This window comes from Protopterus annectens, chromosome 8.part0 (genome assembly GCF_019279795.1).
Source record: "Protopterus annectens isolate FY-2018-M chromosome 8.part0, PAN1.0, whole genome shotgun sequence".
Lineage (NCBI taxonomy): Eukaryota > Metazoa > Chordata > Ceratodontiformes > Protopteridae > Protopterus > Protopterus annectens.
The window spans coordinates 1,010,448,128-1,010,463,713 of NC_056741.1; the positions used below are offsets into that span (position 1 = coordinate 1,010,448,128).

General features: G+C 37.6%; 1 protein-coding gene across 1 annotated transcript in view; it reads left to right on the forward strand.

Moving 5' to 3' along the window:
* Positions 1–15,586, forward strand: part of LOC122808387 (alpha-tectorin-like) — a 161,329-nt gene that overhangs the window by 38,783 nt on the left and 106,960 nt on the right. The window contains exon 5 of the mRNA XM_044079353.1: positions 5,440–5,577. Within this exon, the coding sequence (XP_043935288.1) occupies positions 5,440–5,577 (138 nt within the window). The remainder of the gene's footprint in view (positions 1–5,439; positions 5,578–15,586) is intronic.

The window sequence follows — 15,586 nt, forward strand, 5'->3', positions numbered from 1 at the left end:
GAGCCAGAGCTCGATGGGATTTGGATTTTCTGAGGTGCAGCATGTCCATTAATTCTGGGTTGGACATGGCTTTATACATCAGGCACAGATCGCCTCTGAGCAGGCAGTATGCCACTGAGTAGTGCTGGAGTTTCTTTAACCGGGCAGCATATGGCATCTGTTTGAGCCCTTTGATCCTCTTGGTGAGGTACTTTTGGGGTCTTTCCAGTTGCTGCAGGTGTCTGGTAAGGTACATCCCAAAAGTGGCATTGTACTCAATTATGGGCCTGATGAGGGATGAGTAAAGAGGTACGATGACCACCCCTGATCTAGATGTGAATCCCTTCATGATTAGGTGGGCTATATAAAATGTTTTTCTAACCACTTTGGCCACGTGGTTGTCAAATGAGAGATTGCTATCAACTTGGGTCCCCAGGTCCCTAATGACTTCTTCTGTACTTAATGGATTACCACCTATGTGGTAATTTGTGGGCACTTTGTTTTTGCCAAAGGGATGACTATACACTTTTGGCATTTAGCTTGAGGCCATGGCTCTGGCACCAGTTGTCTGTTTCTATGAGACCCTTTTGGAGGATGCTTGTGTCGGCTGGAGAGTTGATTATGGCACCCAGTTTGCAGTCATCTGCGAACTTGGTCAGCCACAGTCCTTCTGTGTTGGCCTGTACCGCCGAGAAATATATACCAACAAGAGAGGTCCCAGGACTGAGCCTTGTGGGACGCCACTTGTAACTGGTTTGAGTCTGACATGGCTCCAGCAATTCTAACCATGTGGGTTCTGTCCTTGAGCCAGTTTGCAATCCATCTAGTGACATAGGGGTTTATATTTAAGCTGGTGAGTTTATCTATAATGCCCGAGTGGGGTATTGTATCAAGGCTTTTGAGGTCCAGGTAGGCTGTGTGGACCACCTTCCCCTCGTCAATGGCCTTGGTGACTGTTTCAAAGAAATCGACCAGGTTTAAGAGGCAGGATCTGCCCTTAACAAAGCCAAACTGGGTAGGATCTAGTGTCTGTAGGTCCCCAATATCTTTATTTATGAGGTCCATGATGATCTTAAGGCCATTTAAAAATATTTTATCTGAGAAAGACAAATCATTTTATGGTTTGCAAACTCCTCTTCCCCATCTGGGAACAGTTACCCACATAAGATCAAGACCACAGAGCTATGTTCTGATTTCCACTAACAAGTGAATAGGTAACCACTGCCATAAACAAATTCCACCATAAAAGTGTCATAAATCATAATGTCAGTACCATGAGAAGGTTTGATAAATTAATAGTATTGCTGAAAAGAACACTTAGGCTCCTGGAACACCATGTTCTATATGTAGGTTCATAGGTAACTACAAGGCTAGATGCCCTTGCAGGATATTTTAATTCCAGCCAATTTCTCTTTCTGTGCTTGAATTAACCTATCATATTTGGTTTTAGATTGGCTTTATCCATCCCGTGGTTCAAAATTATATGTTACCCCTACTGAGAATACCTGAGATCATATCATAAATAATTTGAGGGAACCCATGCATAGGATAAAGAATTTAGGAGATGCTTCTGTCCATTAGTAGTACAGGGGGCAGTTCTGTGGTATATTTAGTATATTTTCTGTTTCCCATCTATAGATCCTAGTTGCACTTGAATATAGACAGGGATAAGCTTTGTATTACATGGATGTGGAGTCTGTTCCAGAATAGTGGTATCCTTTACCAGATATACCTGTCCCTCAAAATTATTTTGTTGATGTTTGTGTTGTAGAACAGGTTTAGATCTCTAGACCAAGTATTTCCGATGCCATTTGACTTGCTGATGTGCAGTAAATGCATCAGTACTTTGTTGGAAGATGCCTTGTACGCCAGACAAAGGTCACCTCTGTAGGATACCGAGTACAGTGACAGGGCTTGGGGTTGGTCCATGTAGGATATATTGTTTAGCCCTTGTATCCTTTGAGTAAGGTATCTCTGTGGGCATTCCTGTTGTCGAATAGATCTGGACAGATACATGCAAAATGAAGTATTATACTCAATGACTGGCTTAGCAAGTGTTGAGTAAAGGGGGATAATGACATTCCTTGATCTAGACATAATTTTTGGTTTATAGGCTGTGTAATATATCAGAACATTCTTAAAACAATGGCCATATGTTGGCCAAAAGTTAGGTCATTGTCTATATAAGTTCCCAAATCCTGAACAACTAGGTCAACTCTTAAAGGTGTATTGTCAATGACATAGCTCCCCCAGTCTATTTAAGTCATTGAGGAAACGTATAAAAACTGGCACAGTATTCAGTATGGAGTCTAGTTTAAGATTTAAATAGAGGAAACAGTACATCATTGTATTTTGTTCTCAGAATTGATCCCATTTTGCAGTAACCATTTGCAGTAGTAATATTAACATTGTCATCAAATTCCAACCATTTGCCAGTCATTACTGTCAAGTCCTTAAATTCAAGGCAAGCTAACAAAAGATCATTATTAATAACGCAGGGGGTAGTATGTTTTGTTATTAGTTCCTATATGTAAAATCAGAAACTTCTTATGTTGAAGCTGGAGTTATTTCTAGCCACCCAATCAAAAGGTTTACCCATGTCATTTTATAGATCTTGTTGCTTTTTAATAAAGTAACCATGGCTACTACCTTGTGATTATCAGCAAATCTCTTAATTCATATTGGGTGAATAACGGGTAGTGGCCATGAAAGTATTAACTAAACAATGTCCAACAGTATATCTCTAAATATTGTGAAAGGTCAGAAATACAGTCCTTGATTTTAACACAGGATACATGCTCATTCAGTCATATGGTTATCCACTTGATAGTATATGGATTAATATGCTAAGGACTGCACAATAGAAGAGTCTGGTAATAAACTGAGTAGCTTGGCCAGAAATAAATAAATAACATCCACAGGTACAATGACATTAAGGACCTCACCATAATCATCAGAATATAAAAATGTATTATATTTGTAAGACAACACAGTCATTGACTGAACTCTCTTTGGGTGGTATGTGTAGCCAGAGGAAGATTTTCTGACATTATTTTCAAAAGTCCCCAGTCAAAACATTGCTCCAGTAGACTTGTTAAACTGATGATCCTGTAGTATTGTTTGGTGCACCATCCTTGTCTCCCTTACTAACTGTGGTAATAAGTGCCTTTTCCAAACGAAGAGAATAAACCTTTGTTCAAAGTTGAACTGAAACAAGTATTTTAGGCAAGACAGAAAGCAATCTCTTGTTTTATATATAAAAAATAACTGTTAACCTCACTTGCACTTACAGCACAATCACAAATTGCTATATCAATTTCTTTGTCATTAACCATTGTTGCAGGCATGAGCAGCACCTATTGCTTTTATTTGTTTATTGGTAAGCATTATTTTTTATGCTACAAATTCAAATGCATTTTCTGTAACTCTTGTGTTGCAGCATAAGTGCTTTACCAGTTCTATATTTCAAATTCCATGAAGCCATTTCACTCTATTTATTATTTTCCCCATGTATACTTCTCCACCCTTGTCAGTATTCAAACTGTCATTTTCAGTTGGTATAACAAAAATTATTAAGTACAAACAAATGTCATGCATTATTGCATCCGCAAACCTCCCCTTGGCTGAAATAATTTGTGTGGGTAAAAGCAGAGTACGCAGGATATCTCCTTGGCTTCCTTACAATACCAACAAAATCCAGAGGAATGTCTCTGTTGGCGCACAGACCCTAAGGTAGGTCTTTGTTAGGTGCTTTGCAGATCATTTTGACCAGTGGTTGACAACATACCCAAACAATAACAAATCACTTGTCTTGTCCACAGGTAAATTTAGAACTGGAGTTACCATACTCTATAAAGTTATTCTTTAACTGTTAATATCTATTTATTTAAATACCAGACACCACAGATAAAAATATAATTTGATTAGGATTTCAAATAAAGTCTCACAAAAAAGAATTCTACATATCTAATATACATTTATTCTGTATGGAACTCATCTACACACTGGGCTTTATTAACTATGCCTGAAATGTCTAAAGAAAAATGCAAAATTCAGACCAAAACTTAATTTCATCATTATTTCAGTAATGATTTCATGTTTCTTACTTGATTACCAATATACCAATTAAATAAAAAAATAATATAAGTAAATCAGAAATTATCTACGTTGTCCTCGTAACCATCTCTAAGTCAGTATCTAATCAATGACCATCTATTCTGCAAAACATTGGATCATTTAAAATTTCACTTTTAAAAATAATCTTGGTGTCTTGAAAGGCTGAGCTATATTTTAAAACACAGCAATTATTTTTGTTAGTCATTTAAGGGCTGGAAAAAAAAGTAGCATGCAGAACTTTTTCAAAAGACTATGTATCCCTAGAAAGTAGTTCAAGTGACTTGCTATGCTTTCTTGTAGATGTTGCTTACAAAACATTTTACCTAAACTTAATTGAGTAGCTATATTATCACAATGAATGTAAGAATGTATCTCAACAGCAGATAAAGCATCTTTTATGTAAAGAATCAACTAAAAGTTTTGAATAAGACTAAAAAAAGCAAAGATACAGATAACTGAAGTTGGGTCAGTGGTACAAAAGGAAAAGGTTCTTACCCCAAGCCAAATAACCTCTGTTTAAGTAGTGGCCTGGGCTCTAGAGATGATGTCCACAGAAAGATTTAAGTTAGCAGCCAATGCTGACTTATGCCAAGGAAAGGGAGTTGCCCAAGTCCTGCTATAGGAGTACCTCTTAAGGGAAGGCCCCAGAAGAATAATTCCATATACCCAGGGACTCAAGAGCATTGTATTGGCCTAGGAGAGCCTGCACACCAGCTGGGCATTGTGGGAGTGCAGAGGAAAACACCAATCATAGTGTCATCACAGTGTTCATTTTACAATGCTTGCCAACCAGCATGGGGAAGATTATAGAACTAGCATGCAAAAATCCTAGCGGTCAACAGGGATATTGTGCCTTCTCTACCTGGCCTATGAAATGTGAAGTCTCCACTCCTTGATTTCTCTCTCTCTGTGGATGTCCCCAGTTGAAGGGGTGGGTTGTGTTGTGCCCTAGATGGACAGGAAGTTCATGTGGCTTGACTGGTGATCAGAAAAGTGTATAGTTCCATAAACAGTAAAAAAAGATAACATGAATCATTTATACTTTACACGTTTAGTGTTATATTAAATATACCTTTAGGTGAATTCCAGGCTGATTAAGTTTATGTCCACTTTATAGAGCATTATTGTCCAGTCTTCTGTTGCATCTGTGTTCCACATAAGAGCCTGAAGTATTTTGTATAACTGTTAAACTGAAGTCATTTACGTTTCTACCATGTGCTGCACCACATTGCAAATGTGTTTTTAAGTTATATTCTTACATTTTGCAGAATTCTTCTAGAATATCCATTGAATATGACTGCTGCATTAATATTATTGTTTTTTTTTTTTCTAAATTATTCACAGGCAAATACATTCCAGGCTGCACTGATTACAGATGGAATCCTCTCTTTCATTATTTTGAACTATGGAGACATAAAATGGACTACAGGCACAGCAAGTGGAGGAAATAGTACTGCTGGTTTGGGAGGAGTCCCTGCACAGGTAAGCTATCTCATCAGAAATACCAAATGTAGAGAGTTCTGAGTGCCTTTTCAATAACATTTAATAATGCATGGCATACTAAATGGAAAACACTTACTTCTGTCAAACTGTAATTGCGGATCTACTTTTAAATCACGACACCCACAACACCGAATGTTATTTTCCTGAAACGAAAATAATGAATACTGAAAATCCCAAAGGGCCAGTTTTTCTCAGGGCAATTAATCACTTGACCAAAACTTAATGTAACCACACTGGACTACGTAAAACCCAACTAGGTGGAGGGCTGTGCACCCCCCCCACTCTCTCTCTATATATATATATATATATATATATATATATATATATATATATATACACATACACACACACACACACACACACACACACATATATATATATATATATATATATATATATATATATATATATATATATATCCTTTTAAATGGCATAATTTAACTAAGGAAGAGAGGGCAGCAGTTGATAGCCTTAGTGTGAATCCTGACATTAAAATCCTTAAAGCTGACAAGGGAGCGGGCATTGTTATTATGGAAACTAAATGTTATAACAGTAAGATGGAAGCTATATTAGCTGACACTGAGAAATACAAAATAATTTCCCCTGATTTTGTTTCCAACAGTTTTTTGAGGATTGATAATACCTTAGCCAGACTATATCAGGAAGGTAGCATTTCTGAGCTGGAACTGGATTACATGGAAGTTAAATCACCACAGGTGGGCAGATTTTTTGGGATACCGAAAACCCATAAAAACCCTACAGATCCCCCTCTCAGGCACATTGTGGTGTCTGGGAAAACCAAAACTGAATTTATTTCAGCCTTGTTGGATTTTTTCTTTAATCCTTTAGTTCAAGATTCTCAGTTTTACCTACAGGACTCTTGGGTATTTTTAGATGAAATCTACAGGTACCCACCTCTTGATGGACAATGCACACTAGTCACTTTGGATGTGGTAGCGTTATACCCCAGCATTCCTCATCATGAAGGGTTGGAAAATGTGACCAATTATCTTGTCAAGCTTACTTCTACTCTCCTTCACAGAGTTATTGCTTTCACCATTTTGCTTAAGCTGGTTTTGGATAATAATTTTTTCATGTTTAATGGTATCTTATACCAGCAACTTCAAGGAGTAGCCATGGGAGCTAAGGTAGCTCCAGCATATGCCAATCTAGTACTTTGTGCTTGGGAAGCTGACATTTTATCTAAGCTAGAGGGTTTCAAGTTCATCAGTAATTACAAGCGTTTTATTGACGATATTTTTTTCTTGTGGAAAGGGTCTCTTATGGAACTAGATTGTTTTCTTGATCAGGTGAGCCGGAGTATACGGTTTTTGGATTTTACTGTCTCTAGGAAAGGGAATGTAGTAGATTTTTTGGACATTACTCTGGCCTTAGATCCCCTTACTTACAGATTCTCTTCCAACATCCATAGGAAAAGCACTTTTCGTAACAACTACCTTGATTTTTCGAGCCAACATCCTCCCTTTATGAAAAGGAACAAAGTCAAGGGGCAGTTTGTACGTCTTAGTCACATTGTGAGTGATGATGATGTTTTTTCTAATGAAAGTCAGTTTCTGAAACACCTTTTTGTTGACAAACATTACCCTGAAAATCTGGTTTCTGATGTTTTGAATGAAGTTACTTCATTTAGATACAGTAAATATCCTCCCATGCTTAAATTTGGTTACATTCCCAAGTCTTCAGCTCCTGCTGATGACCTTACCAGATTTCCCCTTCCCATTTCTCTAGATGCAGAACCCATTAGGAACATTTTGTCTAAGAATTGGGATATTATTAAGAGTAGCCATGAATTGTCCAGGGTATTGGGTGACACCCCTAGTTTTAGTTACGAGAGAACTAGGTCTTTGAAGAATCTTTTTGAAAAAACATCCCCTTCTCTTCTTAGTTGCCCTCTTCAAATGACAGGAATGTACAACTGTGGTAAATGTGTTTGCTGCCCTTTTATTGCTTTGGGTGCTAGTTTCCAACTTCCCAATCCCAAGTTTCTGATACAGTTTAGTAATTCTTTTGATTGTAATAGCACTAATGTTGTCTACCTGGGAGTGTGTGATGAATGCTCTGCCTTCTATGCAGGCAAAACTATTAGAAAACTTAGCGATCGCATTAAGGAACACCATCAGGCTATAAGGAAAGGTGACTGAAAAATGCTTTAGCTAGACACACACTTTCTAGCTCCGAATGCAGCAGATTTTTGTTCCTAGTACTTGATTATGTGTCATTACCTTATGGAGACTGCAGTCCTTTACTTGAAGTTAAAGAGCGTAGATGGCAGATTAGACTTCAGGCTGACACGCCCCCTGGCCTTAATGGGAATCTTAGTGTGAGAAGCATTCTCAAATGGATCAGATAGGAGTGGTAGTTCCCTCTCCAACCAGTACAATTTTCTGGAACTTTAGAATTTTAGAATGTTATTTCATATCTAGTGCATTTTTGAATTATCCATTGTATAATTCTGATGAAGTTCGATTAGTGAACACTGTATTAGCGGATGAAAGCACTTAATTTATGTTGTGATATAAATGTTTTTTTCGCTGTCATGGATTTTTGCTGCAACAGGTTTACAAGGATTTATTAAATATTCTACACTGAAGATTCGTTTCCAGTTCTTCCTGACTCCATTGGTACTAGAGTTTTGTTGTTTGTTTTTGTACCTTACCTCGTGGTGGACAGTTTTGGATTGTTACATATATATATAAATATGGGTTCACTACTAAATCTTGAATTATGGAATCTCGAGACTCTGAAACCCAAAGACCAAAGACCAGAATCTCAAGATTCCATATCGAAATTAAAAAAAAATATAATAACATTTAGAAGGTATATGCAGCACCCCCCCCCACACCCCCTGCACTTAAATATACCAACTCTGAGATCGCACTACAGTGGAGGGAATGGCAACATTTCCGTTCCACTCTGCATGGCACTATTTTGCCGTTCACTTCACTGTGGTGCGATCTCGGAGTTGGTATATTTAAGTTGCAGGGGGTGTGGGGGGTGCAGGGGGGCTTGCCCCCCTGCATATGCTTTAAAAATGTGTTTTTTTTCATTTCAATATTACGGAATCTCGAGATTCTGGTCTTCGGGCTACAGAGTCTTGAGATTCCGTAATTGGAGATTTAGTAGTGAACCCATATATATGGGTCTATCTTACTACGTCGACAAGTCAGAACGCCGACAGCGAGAACACGGCCGCCAGAAGATCAGGAGACGACCGGACCGAAAAAAAAAACGAGAACATCGATCATGGAAAACTGTGTGTATGTGTAGTGACGCATGTAGCGGGTGGGCGTAGAGGTAGAGTAAGGTAGTAAGGTGAGTGGTTTGTGGTTAGGGGTTTGGCGGTGGTTAGGGGCTGGGCTAGGGAGGTGTGGTGAGTGGATAGCTGAGTGAGCGACTGTGATAGTTTAGGTTTTAGTGGTTAGGGGGTGTGGGTGAGATAGTTGGCTAGGTAGGGTTGGCGTAGGTTAGGGGTGGGTTAAGTGAGTTAGGGGTTAGCGTGGTTAGGGTGAGAGTTAGCGGTTAGGGGGTTAGGTTAGCGCGCTAGTTAGTGTTTAAGTGAGTTAGGGAGTTTGCAGGTTAGGTGAGTGTGTGTTGTAGGTAGGAGTTGTAGGTTAGGGTTAGTTTTTGTGTGTTGTGTTTGTGATTGTGTATGTTGTGTTTTTGGTGTTTTGGTTGTGTTGTGTTTTTGGTTGTGCTGTTGTTGTGTGTGTGCTTTTTTTTGGGTTTGTTTGTTTTGTTGTTGTGTCGTCGGGATTTGGTTGTTTGGGTTTGTGAGTTTTTGGTTAGTCGGTGTGTCGGTTATGTGGTGTCGGATATATATATATATATATATATATATATATATATATATATATATATATATATATATACCAACTCTGGGATCACACTATAGTGGAGTATATGGCATATTTTCCCATAATGGGCAAGTGTTTGCCTGCCCTGGGAAAAAATTGTCCCTTTGAGATTTTCAGTATTTGTTTTTTTCTTCTCATTAAAATAACATTCGGTGTTGTGGGTTGTACGATTTAAAAGTAGAGCCCCAACTACATGAATAGCTATACTTGGAGGTTTGCAAAAATGTCATGCAATAGTGGCATAGCACAAACAAGATAAAATAAATTTATAGTATTAATGTGCCCATGAATAAGTACTATCTCTCTTTCTCTCTCTCTCTCTCTCTCTCTATCAAGAATGACTTGGCCTTTAACCCTTCACTCAGAAATCATATGTAACATTCACTTTCATGCCTGGGCATAATATCGAGTTGTCAAAATAAAATTTTTATCCTCCATCTTCCCTCATCCCTCCCAGTTAATTCACACACTCCAACTAATTGATTAACTCCCACTCTCAATTAAACTCAGCCCATCAATTCTTACCATCAAAAAGCAATTAGATAATTATATGGGTACCTGCAAGTTCCAACACAGGATTTGGTGAATCAAGCTCCTCACTAGCCAATAGGCCTTGAGCTTATTTACCAGACCTATGCACATATGAGTCTATTTATTTTTTTAGTGATCGAGAAATAGCTATGTTGACTACACACGTTAAGTTTTATAATGAATCACATCTTATGTGTAAGATTTAAAAAAAATGATTTTTCATCTTATTTTTTATTTTGTTTTTTGAATACTACAGTAGCAGACATTTTCTGATAGCCACCCTGTTTTATAAATATATATATATGGTTGTAGGCAGCTGGTCGAATGAGCACATATGCTGACATCCAGAATAGTGATGTTATGTTATAACACCAAACGTCAGCATATTCTGTGCATAATCCGGGGATTACCCCAAAGTGGAGTAAACCAAATGTAAGTATTTTTAAAGGGGCCAAGCCCCTTTGCACCCCCCCATATGAGGGGCTGCACACTCAAAACCCCTGCTATTTATATATACTTACTCTGCACAATGAAAGAGAATATTTCCCTACCCAAGGATTGTCAATCATGCACACCTGTTGACCATCTGTCAATTGACCAAAGAGATTTCCATGTGGCTGGTCATTCCACCAACTACTATAAACGTGTGTGTGTGTGTGTGTGTGTGTGTGTGTGTGTGTGTGGTGTGGATGTGCGTGTGTGTGTGTGTGCACGTGTGTGTGTGTGTGTGTGTGTGTGTGTGTGTGTGTGTGTGTGTGTGTGTGTGTGTGTGTGTGTATGTGTAAATAAACTCTAGAAAGGAAACCAGCACTCAGAAGTGGTAAAACGTAATTTTAATACTCTACAAGTACATTGCACTAATAAACTGATTTTGCTTACACTTCCACAGAAGAGGGATAACAGGTTTTACCAAAATGCATTCTGCACCAGTTCCTCACCTGTGTGATATACTAATTACACAACATATTTATATGTTTCATAAGCAGGTAATGAGAAACTTTCATTCAGTGAGGTGAAGGGTCATTGGTACTGCTGAAAAGGTGCATGTTACTATAAGGAACCTAACACCAGTGATCCTATGTATAATATAAACCATCTAAGATACTGTTTCCACAGCATCCAGGTTATGTGCAATCGCACATTTTGTGCACAGATATATGCTAAACACACTAGAAGAATACATTGTCTAAACATTCATTACGGCTCATTGTTATTCCATGCATTTTGCACAAATACCATTCCACATGAACAACTGGGTAAGGGATGCAGTTTGCCTGCTCTTGACCTCACTATTGACAGTAGTGTTCATCCCGATAATCTGTGGCTGGGAGGCATGCAGCCACATACATTAAGAGCAAGAAGCATACTAGAACATCCCTCTGTACAAATGAAGATGTGATTATATTGTCTAAACCACTCTTGTGGAGTCCTGTAGGAATCCCTTCCCAAATGTGTATGCTATCTTCATTGTATGCTGTATACTGTATTCCACACACCCTGGCCATAGCACTTCTACCTATGCTACAAAACAAGGCACAGGCCAATGACTGGGACTATGACATGCATTCCCCTGCCACAAACAAGTTAGGCAACAGCCCAGACAGACCCATGCCCAGTAGATGTGAGTCAAACTCATCAAGCAACTTTCTCCATGAGGTATATAGGTGTTAATTATTATAGGGCCTACTGTTTAGAATACCAATCTTATAGATTAGAGGGCTGCAATTTTCACAGGAAGTTTAAACCACACTACAAAAATTAGAACACCGTAGATGATGTGACTATCAAAATACTTTGGTAAAACACTCTCGGATTTAAACTGAATTCTATTATCTTAGCTTTATTTTGGTTCACTAATTGTATATGTTTGACTAGCAAGCACAAAGAAGAAAATACTGCATAAGATAACTAGAAAAAATGAAAAAAAATAGCCAGTAGTCAAAAAAAAGATCACAACATTGTGAAGGATTTTATTTTTAGTGCTTTCATCCAGTAAATTAAAAGGATTTCTTCAGAATAATCCTTTACATTGTGGTGAGAGTTCTTTTGACTACTGGCTATTTTGTCTTTTTTTCTAAATGTTTAGCTGGTAAAAGAAAACTGCCCATTCTGACCATAGTTCTCAACCTCTTACCACAAAAAATCTAGACAAAGCCAAAAATAATGGGGGTACAAAGCCTCCAAATGAGGGACTATTTTAAATTTTTAACTATTGCTCTTATAAACTTAGAAAGTTGGTAGAATAAAAGGCCTTGTGCTAACATGCATCTTCTTAGTATATGGCATCTGAAACTCAAATGCCTGTCATTATTTAGTGAAGTCAAACCTCATTGATTTGTTGCAAAAATCCAGAAAATCACACATTTTATGAGGAACAGACCAAACATATGAGGCAAAAATCTGGACAGTTGGGAGGTATGATGGTGACTATCAGTAAGCTGCCATGTGAAAACCTTTGACCGTAATTTATTGTCAGCAATGTTCTTGCACAGTTTCATACAAATTTATTGGTTTCTGTGTAACACCTACTCTGGTGGGCCATATGCCTGGGTTTTAGCTGATAAAGAATCTAATGGAATTAGCCAACCCCCCAGTTCCCTTCTAACATGAAATAAATAATTAAAAAAGGAGAGAAAGCATGTGTAATATGTATTTTATTTGTGCTGCAGGGTTAGGATGTGAACAGACTGCAACCTGAAGAGCAGGAAGTATAATGTGAGATTATAAAACATGCTGATACAAAATGTGCCTTAGACTGTAAAAGGTGTTACCATCACACCTGTCGCAGGTAGCCATGCCCAGTATAGCAGCAGCAGCAGGCACCAAATGATAAAAATAAATGTAGTGCACGGGTTGTGGTGATTACGTTCCAATATCATGAAAAAAGACAAACCATTTAAGCACTTCTACAGCACAAGACCCTATCTTAACACCTGCTAAGCACCCCTGCTTCTGGAGTTTAGATTGGGCATCACACTAGGCAGTTAAACTTGCCAGTACTGGCCAGCAAAGGACAGTGGCAGAAATAAAAACAGATTTATTTCATCCTGCTCTCTGTAGCAGTAATTTGTTACAATGTCTTTCTGACACTACTTGCTAAGTGCTTTACAGCTTTGAAAGCTGGCAAAATAATTCACACTTTTTTGTAACTAGTAGTACATGAAAAATATAAAACTCCATGCACTATGAAGAATTATGATAGAATCTCCAATCATAAATCTTTATTGTGTATTCTGTACATGGATACCAAGTTTCATCTCTCAAGTTCTTGGTATCCATGTCTCAAACACATAATAAACCGGTTATGATCTAAGATTCAATCATAATCCTCTGTGTAAACTGCATTGTTCACCACTGTAACTCATTCACATCACAGATATCAGAGTTTGTGCATTATTTGATGTCCATAAGCGCTGGTCACATATGCATGCCTCTATACCCATAATGGGTTTGGTAATCAGAGGGGAATGTTGATGAAGGAATGCTATGGAGTACATCCCATGAAGTATTCATCCTAACTGATCCATACTTCCTGCTGCATGACCATGCTATCAGGGAGACAGTATCATTAATGTGTGTAATGCGTATTTGGACATGATTTTCATTTAATTTATAATATAATGACAAAAACAGCACTTGTACCATGGATAAGTGTCATTCCTTCGGCTAACATTAACATTCCAAACTATAGACAAATCTTTAAAATATAGCAGATTCTTTTAGGTTCCTACCGCATGAAACCTGACTTCCCTTCTACACATCATTTAGTTCCTCTAAGCTCAGTAAACAGGCCAGTTTCTAGAAATAATTTTCCTAACTTGACATTACTGCCTGTTGTGTGTTATAGGGGACTGTATTTATTAATATTCATTCTGCATTAATGTTTATTTCTAAAAGTATGTTTTTCCAGTTTTCTCACAATCAATCTGAACTCTTCCTTTAATCTCATTTAATCTCATAACTTCTTTGTACAAACTCATTAGTCAAAGCAGTTAGTTCATTTGCTACTGTCACTTAATCTGTAATAAGGCTTGTCATTCTCAAAGTTTGACTATGAGACACATTATGAAACAAATGACTATGGTGCATACTTCCTCTTTGGTGATATGTGTTACATTTCAGCTTTTTTAAATGTTAGTAGACATATTACCTTACTGTCATTTAAAATATTAACATCAAGAAAATTAATTTCCTGAAAAATTCAATTTGAACTGCAAAAAAAGATGGACCTTTTAGTCAAGTACTCAACAAATAAATCAGGACCTTGCATAGAATCACTCAACAACATGAAGTTATCAACAAAGTATTTGAAAAAATAGTAGATGTTGGCACAAAATATTCACATTGCCTAACACAAGCTCATCTTCCTAAATGGAAACTGTAAAGTTGGCATATGTGTTGGCAATAATGAGTAGAATTCCATAATACTGTCGCCTCTCTGGAGGAAGCCAGATACTTTTATTACCTGCAGCCCTTAAATCAAGCCAAATACAAATTACATGGATTAATATTTCTTTCAGTGACAGTAGGCCACAAGCAGGCTCGTGGAAGATGTGTGTCATACACCTTTCTACCCGATAGTGTTAATAATGATTGCTCTCTTGTCAGATAAACAGTGCATACACATATTGTAGATAAATGAATATATGTCAGCCAGTGTAGCTTAAAGGTAAATAAATTAACTTTACTTAATAAATAAAATTGTACAAACACAGAAAAGTAAATTTAGGTTGGCAGAAACAGGGAAATCAAATAAAAGGCATAGGCAGGAAGCATACAAATAAAATAAGCTCCAGATGTCTAAGTTCATTACCTAGCTGACTACAGAAATATTGGACCTAGATAAATTAACAAATAATACTCACAGATCATTTCCCACAAACATGACATCAACACCTCTTTTTCTAGCATCTTCTGTTCTCTTCATATGCAGTTATATAACATGTATTTCCCCAGTCCCAGATAGCTAGGGCATCATTATGCTGTTGCTGGGGAAAAAAAAGTAGTAAAAGCGAGTTCTTTTATTTGTAATAACAACAACTGGAAGATTGCCAAAACATGCTCAGATTTCATTCCTTACATCTTGAATTACCCCCGTGTCTTAGTGAAAACTCAGTACAGCAATTACATTCCACTGATCTGTCCTCTTTGCTTGTTACATTAACAAGAGGATCCAGAGCATCTGGAGATTCAACACATTTCAGATGCATTCCTTGCCCCTTAACAGTCAGAGTGGGAAAATCCCACATCCGTAACCATGGGAACAACAAGAAAGAAAAAAAAGGAAGAGAGTACATTACATGTTAAGCGTTTCATTTAACCTGCCATTGTCCCGTGCTTCACAATGGCTTGTCTTTTAACATGACATTACCCATAACTCCACAGTATATCAGTTATAGATATACTCTCCTTTGAAATGGCCATTGAAGAGGTCTTCATATGTGCAGGAAACAAAGTCCTCATGGCAGTTCCTCTAGTCTGTAGAAGAGGTTTCTGTCCAGAATAGAAAACATTCTTTTCCAATACATGTTTACTCAAACCCAACAGTAAACTAATTAAAGTCTCTTTATATATAGAATAAT